Source organism: Magnolia sinica, chromosome 6 (genome assembly GCF_029962835.1).
Source record: "Magnolia sinica isolate HGM2019 chromosome 6, MsV1, whole genome shotgun sequence".
Taxonomy (NCBI): Eukaryota; Viridiplantae; Streptophyta; class Magnoliopsida; order Magnoliales; family Magnoliaceae; genus Magnolia; species Magnolia sinica.
The window spans coordinates 22,864,827-22,877,738 of NC_080578.1; the positions used below are offsets into that span (position 1 = coordinate 22,864,827).

At 37.9% G+C, this 12,912-nt stretch overlaps 1 protein-coding gene and 1 long non-coding RNA gene across 2 annotated transcripts; one reads left to right on the plus strand and one right to left on the minus strand.

The window, feature by feature from the left end:
* Window positions 1-991: 991 nt before the first annotated feature.
* On the plus strand, window positions 992-2,298 carry LOC131249919 (uncharacterized). Its single transcript, XR_009172902.1, has 3 exons — window positions 992-1,258; window positions 1,337-1,870; window positions 2,220-2,298. It is a non-coding gene; the product is annotated as an uncharacterized LOC131249919 (long non-coding RNA).
* Window positions 2,299-7,510: 5,212 nt separating this feature from the next.
* LOC131248537 (LRR receptor-like serine/threonine-protein kinase SIK1) lies at window positions 7,511-10,762 on the minus strand. Its single transcript, XM_058248856.1, has 8 exons — window positions 10,317-10,762; window positions 10,060-10,204; window positions 9,192-9,258; window positions 8,440-8,578; window positions 8,273-8,344; window positions 8,110-8,181; window positions 7,946-8,016; window positions 7,511-7,814 (listed from the first exon to the last, which is right to left on the minus strand). Exons 3-7 carry the CDS (start codon window positions 9,202-9,204, stop codon window positions 7,974-7,976), a joined length of 339 nt encoding a protein of 112 aa, XP_058104839.1. The 5' UTR covers window positions 9,205-9,258; window positions 10,060-10,204; window positions 10,317-10,762; the 3' UTR covers window positions 7,511-7,814; window positions 7,946-7,973.
* Between the last annotated feature and the right edge of the window lie 2,150 nt (window positions 10,763-12,912).

A 12,912-nucleotide genomic window follows, 5' to 3' on the forward strand; every position in this document is an offset into this window, starting at 1 on the left:
AATTGTACACAAGGCATGCATTCACTCACATGGGTTTTCTTGGGTTTGCTAACAAGAGGATTTTTCGCTCATGGATCAGCTCATTAGTGAAGGAATATGATTTGGCCAGATCCTGATCTGCCAACATTTCCGTCTTTTATTATTATTATTTATAATTGATAGATTATCTGGCACTATATTCTCACTGTTTGTACACTTCTTAAGTTTTTTATTTTCCTCTGTTTTAATTTATTTTGCCTTTTTTAGTTTCATACATTTGCAATTAGTTCTTTTTAGTTGACTGGGTCAAAACAATTCCTGGATAAATCAGCCAAATCATCATGTGCTCTAGTCTACGTCATGAGGCCAAACAGTCATATGGACTGATTTGTTAAAGATTGTGCTTTGTATGATCCTTTTTTTCCCTGAGGTGGTATCTGCGATTTTGTTAAAAGAAAAGAAAAACAAAGGCAGGGATCCAAAGACAAAAGCAAAGGGGATTTGATGAGGTAATGATGTGGGTGTAATTAATGAGGTTATTAAATAGAATGGATCATAAAAAATGAAAACAATATATCAAATCATAATGGCTATGACTCATATATTGATAGATGCATAAACTAATATAGGTACTAGAGAACTTTACCATCGGGTTTGTATTTCTCAATTCTCATAGATCACTATGCAAAGGGTTATCAGATGTTTGAGGCATAGTATCTGATATATTCCTTATAAAATTATAATGCCTTTGCCTAGAGATAGGAAAATGACTAGATTATCCATACTATGGATTCGTAGGGTTTTTGGTACATTAACTATTTTAGGATTTTCTTGAATTTGGATTTCTGTGGCTAAACTGGTATTATTACCTAGTCTTGTGGCCCAATAAATTCAAAGAATCAATACAATTATGAATGAAAGGCTGAAATGATAGCATTGTTACTCTTATTGCTGGTGTGGAACGACTGCTTCAATGTATGAATGATAGCATTGTTACTCTTATTACTCAACTTATTCTCTTACCTTTCAACAAAATGATGGAAAGAAGCGGGAGACTAAAGCCTTCTATTTTATATTGTCTAAAGATGCATGAGATGGTAATTCATCACAATTTATCTGGATCTGTGTTCCTTTTCAACTTATTTTTCTCCATGCAAACGTGTTACAGATGAATGAGGCGGATGTTTATTTATCGTATCTCCCTCTAGCACATATCTTTGATCGCGTGCTCGAGGAGTTGTTTATTTCTTATGGTGCCTCAATAGGATTTTGGCGTGGGGTAAGTTTTTTGGAGTTTAGGATATCCTTTAATCTAATAACATTCAATTCGAGAATTGATCGCGGGTTTCATCTTCAGGATGTCAAACTGTTGATTGAAGACATTGGGGAGCTAAAACCAACTATATTTTGTGTTGTTCCACGTGTGCTGGATAGGATCTATACTGGTATATTTTGGAAAACCATTGTCATTGGGAGTTCCTACACTTGCATGTGATAGTATTTCTGTGAATGCTTACATCTTTTCCCATTGGTCACGGAAACAATATATTCCATAACGGTAAGATTGTTACCATTATAATCCGCACCGTAACGGCTGTTACAGTTTATTTTTATTTGTAGAAAAAATTTGTTCAGCCCTGTTGCGGGACTTTTTTTTTTTGGTAACAGCTGTTACACTCGTTTTGGCCCTGTAACACGTAACAGTTACGTAACTGTTTTGGCATACCTTGCATGGGAGCTTATTGAGGGAACTTGGAGTGAGGAGAGTGAACACTAGTGATCCTTGGCATGATATGTTCTTAGGTGTTGTACATTTATTTTCAAGTCTGACAGAGAAGATATCTTCGGGAAGTTTCTTAAAGCAGGCATTGTTTAACATTGCATACATATAGTAAGTTATATTGCTACAGCTTCCAACAAAATAACATAATGCATTTTTCCTGGAAGAATATTGTGACATGTCATTTGAGCCTTATTTTCTCATGATAATCCTATTTGGAGATGGTCTACTGAGACATCTCTACCCATTATATATTATGCATGACCAGTTGTGCTTTTCCTTTTCCACTCATTTCATTTTGTAGAGTTGTTAACTTTATGTTGTAGTACATTTCTATTGCCACTGTTCCCATTTCTTTTGGTAGCTGTAAATTACCAATGTGTTCCATGAATAGCGAATATCTTGCTTTGGTTTGACAACTGTGGGTGGTTTTTGATCTATGAATTTGGAAATGCTGCAGCAAACAATATTTCATGCAGAATGGATTAAAACATCAAGATGCAGCACCGATTTTTGACAAAGTAGTTTTCAACAAGTTACAAAAGCACTAGCAGTAAATTTCTCCAATTTTATTAGTGCTCAGAATTAGTGGCTCTCCTAAAATGATTCTGCACTTCCCAAATTCCTATTTTCATTATTCCTTCAGGTAAAGCAAGGGTTAGGTGGAAATGTACGACTTATTCTATCTGGAGCAGCTCCACTTGCCACACATGTGGAAGCTTTTCTACGAGTGGTTGCATGTGCTCATGTTCTACAAGGATATGGTATGCATCCTTACAGTTCTCTTATTGGCTTCTAATGGAACTTTTTCACCCGTTTTGATTGACTTATATGCCTAGTCATCATCACTGCTGATGCTAGAAAATAAGATTCTCCTTTGATTCTAACTAAAAGCTGTTGGAAGTACTGGTGAAGCATTACACTATTTCTCCACATTAAAAAATGTGGGTGTATGTGCATGCGGGCATATGACTGGGCCCACAAGTACATACATCTGGGTCTTATATGTTATGGACCTTTATCCTTAATTTTTCAGCCTTTTATCTTTGTTTCATGCTTTCGTATTTGCTCCATAGCCTTCTAGTTTTTCCTTCTTATAAGGGCATATATGTAATTTTACATTTTCTTCAATTATTATACATAAGAGTGGGCTGGACATCACAACCCCATATACTCTCTTTTTCTCAAATTCTCTCAATTAAAATTTAAAAAATTAAAAAATTAAATTTTAAAAAAAAATAAAAATAAAAAATAAAAAACCTTACCATGTTTAAGCATCATGCTAGGCTCATATTGTGGGCTTTTATTAACCTTGTTAAGCACTTGGGTAAAAACCTTTTTTTTTTTTTTGATAGATGAAGCAATTTATTAGGCTAAGCCAAAAACAGAAAATAAAAAACATACAAAAGCAAAACAACAAGGAAAACTAAAATACAACAACCTAGCCTCGAGATTGGGAAGGAAACCCAAAGAGGCCCTAAAAGGCTTAAGGTGCTCAATCCCTAAAAACAATAAAACCCTACAAAACACCCCAGCTGAGGAGACCCTCAAATTCCTGAAGCAATGCTTATGCACAACAATTCACTATATGCACAACAATTTCCTAGTGGATTGGGATTAAAGATGTTGAATAGATTCATTTATCATCCACAGAGAAAATTCATTGCTTTTCTTGAGCAGATCTGAATCTATTGCTATTCAACAAATTGCTCTAGGATAACTGATGACGCTTCTTTATTACTATAGGCTTGACAGAAACCTATGCGAGGACATTCGCCTCAATTCCAAATGAACCATCAATGCTTAGTTCAGTGGGTCCTCTTGTACCAAATATTGATGTGTGTCTGGAGTCAGTTCCTGAATTGGGATACAATGCTAATGCAAGCATGCCACGTGGAGAAATCTGTATAAGGGGAAATACTCTGTTCTTGGGATACTACAAAAGAGAAGACCTCACAAAAGAGGTTATGGTTGATGGATGGTTCCATACAGGTTTGTCCATCTTGACATCTATTTCTAATATCGGACTTGGACATACCCAAAACTTGATGTCACTGGGCCATGACTAAACATTTTTCTCCCCATTCTTGCATCTATTTTGGTTCTTCATTAACAGTGATTAATATGATCTTTTTACATGGAATATTGGTGAGTGGCAACCAGATGGAAGTATGAAAATTATTGATAGAAAAAAGAACATTTTCAAGCTTTCCCAAGGAGAATATGTTACAGTTGAAAATCTTGAAAACATTTATATGGCCTTGTTTCTGAAGTTGACTCGGTATGTCTTGTGCTTGGCAACAAATGGGTGTGCGTACTATTTCTACTTCATAGTTTTATCTAGTCTTTGCAATTTCGTAAGTTTAATCTAATAAGGATTTCAAAACAATTGATACACTATAAGAAAAATAGGATTTACCGGTGGCCAAAACCGCCCCTAAAAGTCCCAAAAACCGCTGTCATACAAATTACCGGCGGTTGGACACGTTCCTCATCTCTTTACCGGCGTTTTTTATGGCCGCCGCTACAATAGGAACTACAACGGCACTTCTTATCTTTTAGCGGCGCTTCTTTGACTGCCGCTAAAAATTTAAAAGCGCCGCTAAAAACTACAAAACGCTGCTATATGTATGAAAAACGCTGGTCTGTAAAGACGCCAGTAAAAGTTATGAGAAACGCAGGTAAAATTTGTGACAAACGCTGCTAAAGTTGTAGCAAACGCCGGTAAGTATTTTAACCACCACAATAAGGTTGCCAAAACACCAAGAAAAATATACAAAAATGCATGCCAAAGCAATTTCATTCCAAAATTCGTATGTATGATTTTACAAGGAAAAAAAAACAACATGGTTTTACAAGTATTAACATCTAACACTAAGATGTAGACTGCATCCAAAAATTTTGCCACGAATAGTAATCACAATTTGTAGCTGGTTCCCTAATCATGAATGAGTTGAGCTAGCCACATTTGGTTATTTCCCCTTTATTGAATTCAGTTATTGTTGTACAAGTCAATCAAACATCAAAACATAAACAATATCAAATGAATGCATAGCCACTAATATGAATATTGAGATCGTCCACTATAATGATTCTTGATTCATCAATGAGTTTAGATTTTATAACGAGGAGTATCAAGAAACTATTACAGACAAAGCGACGAGCATTTACATACCCAAAGAAGTAAAGCACTTCAGCTACCTGCTCTGCATGGTCTCTCATGCTAAGTAAGGGAGAGTCCGAAGAAATGATGACGGCAGCTCCTAACTGCAGCGACTCTTAAACAAAAGACAGCAATATGCATTAAAATCAAAACACTGAAAAACTAAAATAAAATTTGCACTACCAACCAGCTGTTTGTTGAGGGTCAAATATTGCATATCAGACCCAGTTGTTGCATAGATTTACAAGCATGATACCGCTTAATGGCCTGATTAATCGTGTTTGTAATGCAGAGTGTATGTACGAGCCTGGACCGAAAAGGGTGCTTAAAGCATGGACTTAACGCTCTGAAGTCACCAAGGCAAGCGACGGACCCTAGGAGACCAAGATCAACAGATTTGCACGCCAAGGATCCAAGAAAACCCAAGAAATTGAAGCTCAAGTGGCCCGAAAAGTGTCCAGAATGCAAAATCATAGGGTTCCCACCATCTGATCAGTTCGAAACTCCATACGTGGCCTGAGGACCATAAATTAACCGTACACGTCGAATTTCATCTGTTCAGTGCCTCTAGAAGTGGCACAACTGTCAGATCAGCCCATAAACAGTTGATTCTGGGCCCACTTAAGATCTGGATATGTTTCAAGTTTTTCTCAACCCATTATATGAGGTGAAAAAGCTGATGGACGGAGCGGATTTCTCATTAACATCTCTGTGGGGCCCCGCCTGTGATGAATGTGCATAACATCACGTGCACCAGCCGTGCACCCGTGCACTCAAAGTCGGTCAGCAGGCGCTGACCAACTCAAACTCAAATTCTTTAAATTATGCAACAGCGTAACGCTGCTCAACTGTCGGTTTGCTTAGTGGGCCCCACTCATCATGTGATTAGAAGATCCATGCCGTCCATTTAGATTTCAAAGGCTGTATTGCCAACGCCTAGGTGACAGAATTTTAGGAGATGGCATATATCAGATTTCAACCGTCAAAACGGAAGATGGACGGCAGTGAGAAAACTCTTGTGGGCCACGCATAAAACAACCAAAACCGTCCATCTCCAACCGGAATTCCGAGGCGAATCCAACTGACGGAGTGGATTTCCTCTCCAGCACCGATCATGGGCCCACTGCACTTCACAGCGCAAGAAATTCACAGGCCTGCGTCCGAGAAAACCGGCCGCTGTTGGGCCGTTGTGCGATCATGCTCGTGGTCGGATAGGTGATCCGGACCGTCCAGAAGAGACACAGGGAGGCCAATACCCTAGCCAAGCTTCCAGAATCGATAGGTAGGTCGATATCATGCCGGAAATACGCTCCAAACACAAGTCGTTTTGTGCTTTTTCTGCGCATACGAACTCAGTTGCGTAAACGGAAGAGAAACCAACTCCGACTCCAGGACGGACGGCAGCACACCTCTCCAGGGCCTGCTTACCTATAAGAAAAGGAAGGAAAGAAAGATAGGAGTGGCGGAGACGTGAAGGAAGGGAAAGAAAAGAAGGAGCCGTGTGAAGAAAAGAGGAAGGCGGGGACGTGGAACTTGGCTGCTGGAACATAGAGGCTAGAGGTTTCTTTCCTTGTTTTTTTTCTCTTTTTCTTTTTTTTCTTTTTCTTCTTATTCTTATTTTAATTTGTTTATTTTTAAGAGATCCAGCCCATCCATGTCTGGCTGAACCTCTTAGCTAGGGCTAAGAGGTGAAGCTTGTAGTCTGATGGGGGAAACTTAGCTTGTGCCTATTGTTCATATGGACTGATGTTGATTTTAGTTTAAATTAAAAGGAATATTTTCAGTTATCTTTAAGGGTTTGTTGTGACTGAATTTACAATGGATCTGCGATGGTTTTGAGTATTTCTTTCCCCTTTTTATGTTTATGAATTCAGGAAGCCCTGTTGTTCATCATTGCTCCATGGGCATGGTAGGATGACAGTACCCTTCCTGAACTTCATACACTATTGGTTGGTTGGTAATTAGTTTAATTCTGTTGTCTACTTTGTCTCCTGGGCATGGTTTGGTGATAGAATCCATTCTAATTCATATACCTTTCACTTCTTGACAACTATATCAAAGGAAGTTCAGTTTAAATTCCATAATTCTTGATGCAGGCATAAGATCTTCCTGAACTCTACAAGTGGATCCTTTGAATCCCTAGTTTCCCTTCCCTGAATTGTTTAAAGTTTTAGATAATTATTCTACAATTATTTCTGAAATTCTATTTGATTTGATCACATCTTAGTCTAGTTCTAGTTCTACTTGGTTTCAGATAACGTACAGGTATCAGTCCCTGTGGATTCGACCTCGGTCTTACCGAGTTTATTACTACATCACAACCCTATACTTGGGGAGTGAACACTGTTCCAAGCTAAGACTGGCCTATTGACACCCTTAGCTGTAGCTTCTAAAACATTTTGATGCATTTAAGAAGAAAAGCTGACAGAGATGTTATAGATGGATTTATTTATTTATTTTGAATTTGAATTTATTACAAGAAAAGAAATGATAAAAAGATATGGTCTAAAGTCATAACAAATTTTTAGATCTAAAGTTGTAACAAATTATGGACAATCTGTTAGATAAAAGAAAAACAAAATAGAGTGTTCTTGTGCGGGAATGATCATAGCTGTCGATCCATTAAAATCACTTTGTACACACACATCCACACCATTGGAAACAAACAATTGTAGTTCAAGTATGTTCTATCAGACAAACCCCCAATGCAAATGCGTAACTGAGAAAACCCAAATGAGAAGGAAAAAAAATAAATAAATAAAAATTCAATGTTTTCAAGTAGATATTAGAAAGCATAAACCACAAGATAGAACAAGCACCTCCAATATAAGTGACAGCAACCTTACAGAGTTTTGAGATTTGGCATCTGTGAAAGGGTTGAAGGGATAGGTCCTGTTAACTGATTTTCTTCAATGTCCTGCATAGTAACATCACCATAAATGACCAATCTATCCCTTACAAAGGGGCAAGCAAGATTTGAGAAAATAACCACTCTACCAAATAAAAGCAGACATGATACTAACAATTCCTCAAGCTGTTTGAGCCTAGATGTTAGAATGGAATATCTCCATATAGCAAGTTACCGGATAAATCCCTACAGAAAACAAACCAACACAGCTTTCAGTTAAATCCTCCATTACATTCTCAATCCCATAACTTCAGAATGCAAGTAAATGAGAGAGATTACAGAGATTTCAGCAAGACGCAGTTACCGATCTCATCAGGGATTGACCCGGTCAGCTGATTCCTCTTCAAATCTCTGCACATCAATGCAAACAACATAAGTATTTGAGCTTAAAATGATTTCATCCAAATGCATATTTATCCTGATGCAATAAAGTAAAACATACAGTGTCTGTAAGCTCTGTAAATCCCCAATGGCTGGCGAATTCTCCCCGCCAAGATTCAAATTTGAGAGATTCCTTCACAGAAGATCCATGATTGTAACGAATTAGAAGTTGAAATCAGATAAGAAGAAAGAAGAAAGAAGAAAAAGAACAAAAGGTATGTGAGTTACAGAGAGACGACGGCGAAGGAGAGATTGTCACAAGCAACCCCGCGCCAGGAGCAGTGATCTTCGTTGTCATCAGCATTCCAGTCGAGGAGCATGTTAGCAACGTTGCTAAATGACGCCTTGATGGACATGAGTGTTTTCCCTATGAAACAAAACTCTCATTTCACTTAAAACAGAGGACTGAAACTCCAAATTGTTTTTAGGCTGAGGGCATTGCTAAAAATATCAAGGATTTGATGCATAAGATCTCAGCCCTTCGTTTCCTAAGACTTGCAAGCTCTTGGAAAAACAAGCATCAGAGAATACAGGAAAAGAAGCTTTAGCCGCCTAAAGCATTTTGAGAAAATGACACAACTAAATCAGCCTGGAAGATGATACATGCAGAAACAACATGCTACCTTAGAAACAATAAGTTGTACTATCTTCCACAACTAAAAGAAAACTGATCACCTACAGCCAGCTATATGCTACCTTAGTATGCAGCTCCATCTTTCCTACTAATGAGTCACCTGTGGGACAAGCATGCAAATGGTAGGCCCCATCATGAAAGTCACCTGAAGCAAAAATCAGTTGATCCACTCATCAAGCAGGTCACGCCATCAAAACAGATGGATAAGCGATGTTCTGACTCAACATACAGGTGTGGCCCATCTAATGAGTGGATCGTCCTGATTTTCAAGATGTGATCTTCATGGTGAGATCAATTGCTTGTATAACTTCATAATTGTAGATAACTAGATTTGGATATTGCTCACTTGAAATCCACATGGCATGCTGAGGTGGACTCTAGGTAGAAGTCTAGTAGATGAATCCCATCAACACCTGGAATTTACACAGTCAAAAATATTGGGGATACATTGGCGATACAAGCGACACCTGGAACTTGCACAGTCAAAAATAAGGATCGTAAACCACGGGCCCTGGTGTTTTTGGCCATTGCTTTTCTTGCAATTAGCCTCAAAGCATTTTCTGTGAAATGCAGTTTGACCTGGGACACAGTTAAAACTGATACAAATCAAAACACTTTTCAGGCTTTGCTGATCCATCCAAAGCAGCAAAAAATCCTTCACTGTTTGATTATGTATGGGTTCTAATAATGCATTTGCAAATGTGAATGCGCATACTGTGATTTCTTTGCAGATTCAAAGTGTGAAAACTTGCTAAATGAAGATGTCTGCTAATTACAAATTACAATTTAGAAGTATACATAGAGAATGATTATGGTTTTGCATCTGTTTTGATTGGACTGTACTGTGGTTCTAGGATCCTAGCCTCATTACGGAATGGTAGTTGGTTCTAGGATCCGTAGCCATAGAACATAAATAATAGTGAATATTATATGAAATCTGATAGTGACACCCACCGTTGAAACGTTCATAGAGCCCACCATGATGTTTATTCTCTACGCAACTTGTTCATAAAGTCACCAAGATGAAGGGAAAACATAAAAATTATCGTCATCCAAAGCTTCTGTGGCCCACAAAAAGTTTTCAATGGTAGGCATTCAATCCCCACAGTTTCCTGCGTTGGGGTCCACTTGAGCTTTTGATATTGTCTCATTTTTCGGAAGATGCCTTAAAATGAGTTGGAAAAATAGATGGATAGCAAGGATAAAACACATACATCATGGTTGGGCCTATAGAGCTTAGATCAGTACCAACCAGTACCCCAAACACATACATCATGGTGGGTCAATGCAGAATCCGAATCTCGCAATTCAGCCCCTTGCTTGCATTCGCTCCTCTTCCTCAGCTCTTTTCCAAGCAGCCTGAGGAAAAAAAAAAAAAGATTAACAAAGTAAGGAAAAACAGAATTAGAAAAAGAAGCTGATTAAGAAAACGGTGAAAACAAGAAACAGAGTCTAATCTAGAACTACTTACTCTTTAAAAACCTCCTTAATATGTCTCTCCATTGGACTTTGTGGCTTGTAGTCATCATGCTTGGGCAATTTGGAAACCCCAGGCCAGTTGTCTTCATCAGCAGATCCACACAACAAATAAATTTTATGCAATTGATCTGCCTGCAGCAAGCAAAAACAGGAGAACAAGCATCAACCTTCTCTACTAGGATCACAAAGTAGGAGGCTTACTTTTCAAATCAGTACAATTAAAACCCCTACGGAAGTTTATATATATATAGCACTAGAGGTCACATAATTTGGCATACAGACGCTTTCAATTGATGCAATATTCAACCACTAGGATCCATTTGAAGTATTAAAAAAATGAACTAAGTTTTGACATGCAACACGCTTCCATTGACCAGCAGGAATTACTCAAAGAAATATCTCCAACAGGAATTACTTTCCAAGAAAATGTTGTTATGTGAAAGTCAATGAACAACCAATGTAGTTTATGTATAGTAATGTATTTGCCCTGATAGTGCCCAATCCAGTCAGGAAAAAAAGGTTTGCATGCTAAAATATAGCATCTGTATGCATAGCAGTTTGTGTATAGTAACCTATTTGCAACTGTGTATGCAGCTGTACACACGGTAGTATGGCTGTGTATACAGCCCACAGTCAGTGGTGGGTTGTATTAAAAAAAAATTCCATAAAGGCCAATATGAATATTCATATACAGACAGTGTAGAATCCATAAATATTGGTAGATGCACCGGTAAAAAAACTCATACATTTCTAAGAATTGATAAATCCAACAATAATGAAATAAAAATAAGAAGAGGTCATCTATCCTTTACATATCTCAACTGATCATGAGATTGTGAGTATCCACCATTACCACTGACTTTACTTTGCTAAACACTCCCTGCACTCCATCATTACCACAGACTGAATTTGTGTATGTGACTCAGATTGAGGCTGAGGAACTGCAAGTTTCTGTTTGTACAATTTAAAATACATTTACAATCCACTCATCAGGAAAAAAGCTCCATCAAAAAAGAATAAGAAAACCCATGAGCTAAAAAACATCAAAATAGAAACCCAAAGTGCAAATATATTACACAAGAGAAGGACAAAAACATCATAAAGAATTGGGGCTCTTAGCAATTCAACATGGGCTGAGGGTCTGTGATGGAAGTTGGGAAGTTTCCTTCCCAATCCAACCTACCAAACAGTCCCTTCCACTGATTATGCCTATTGGCTGTGTTTGGCAAGCATCAAGGTATCAAATCCACCATTTGACCAGTAGACAGATTAACCTGCATTTTGTAGACATTGTAGGACAATACACGACAAACATCTGAGTTTATTAAAAAGTTAGAGGAAAACTGATATAAAATCCAACATGTCAATCAGCACTAACATGAGATGAGCTCATTTTTAGCTGTCTGAATTTCTATGGAAATTTTCTTTGCATACCTTGTCTACGGTGTTGTTCTGCCTGCATACTATATTTGCACTGCCAATATCACCTCTAGTTGAGAACTTACGCCTTCTTTTGTCACTGATATAACTGAAATGCCATGCACCACCAATTAGTAGGTTGTATGATAACAAAATAGCAGAAAGAATCTGATAGAATGAGGTCAAAAGCAATGGGAAGGGAGACTCTAAATAAATGAGGATAGAGCTTGAAATGTTTACAGGTGTTTTTAACAAGGCCTGCTGCCTTAGAATAGCCTATAACAAATTAATGTTGAGTGACATAAATATCATAAGAGGCCATTTCTGGATACCTCCACCAAATATCACAGAACTTCTACTGCTAAAAATGATTTTGCCATTCAATCTAAAAGAAATAAATACTGGCGTGATTTAATGCCATTTTCAAAAATGAATGCAATAACCACTAATAAAAAAAAATCCACTATGCAGTTCTCACTAAGAAAATCAGCATCATCTAAGGACCAACTAACTGGAATCAGCTACACGAATCCTGTTCTGCCATTGCACTCCATCAAGGACCATTTTCTCAGATAAACTAGTTCTTATGAAGGAGATACATCCCTAAATATGGCCATTTAGTCAATCACCCAGGTTGCAACATTGCAATAAGATTTATATTAACGGAAGAAATACTAAAATATATTTTCTTATGGTTTCTCTGCAACATTAGCAGAATAAGCTAATTCTACAACTAGGCAGGTTTCTCTGCAACATTAGCAGTATAAGCTTATTCTACAACTAGGCAGATTCCTCAGTGACATTCGTAGAATAAGCTTATTCTACAATATGCGTGGAGCCCATCATGATCTGTGCAAGGTTCCACTGTCCATCATGTGTGCCCCCCTCATTTTCCTTTTGGAAGACAAAAATTAGGCTGACCCAAAACTTGGGTGGGTCACACCATATAAAATCATGCCCAAATCCGCTAAAATCACGTGGTGTGGCTCATTTGAGTTTTGGAATGGTCTGATCTTTTGGGTGTCAATCCATCCTTGTGGGGCGCGTCTTATGAATGGATTGTATGGCAAATCATTCCTTTTCTTTGATAGCCAATTTAACAACTGCTGTCAGGATTATAGCCATAGGCAGGCACACAGTACTCCTAATCACACATGTTACCGTAAAAC

What these genes read in the sequence shown, in the direction of transcription:
- LOC131248537 (XM_058248856.1), bottom strand. An exon ending in TCCTTCGCCGTCGTCTCTCT is followed by an intron (nt 8,345 to 8,439) that starts GTAACTCACATA and finishes TCTTCTGTGAAG; the next exon opens with GAATCTCTCAAATTTGAATC. An exon ending in TTACAGAGCTTACAGACACT is followed by an intron (nt 8,182 to 8,272) that starts GTATGTTTTACT and finishes ATTGATGTGCAG; the next exon opens with AGATTTGAAGAGGAATCAGC.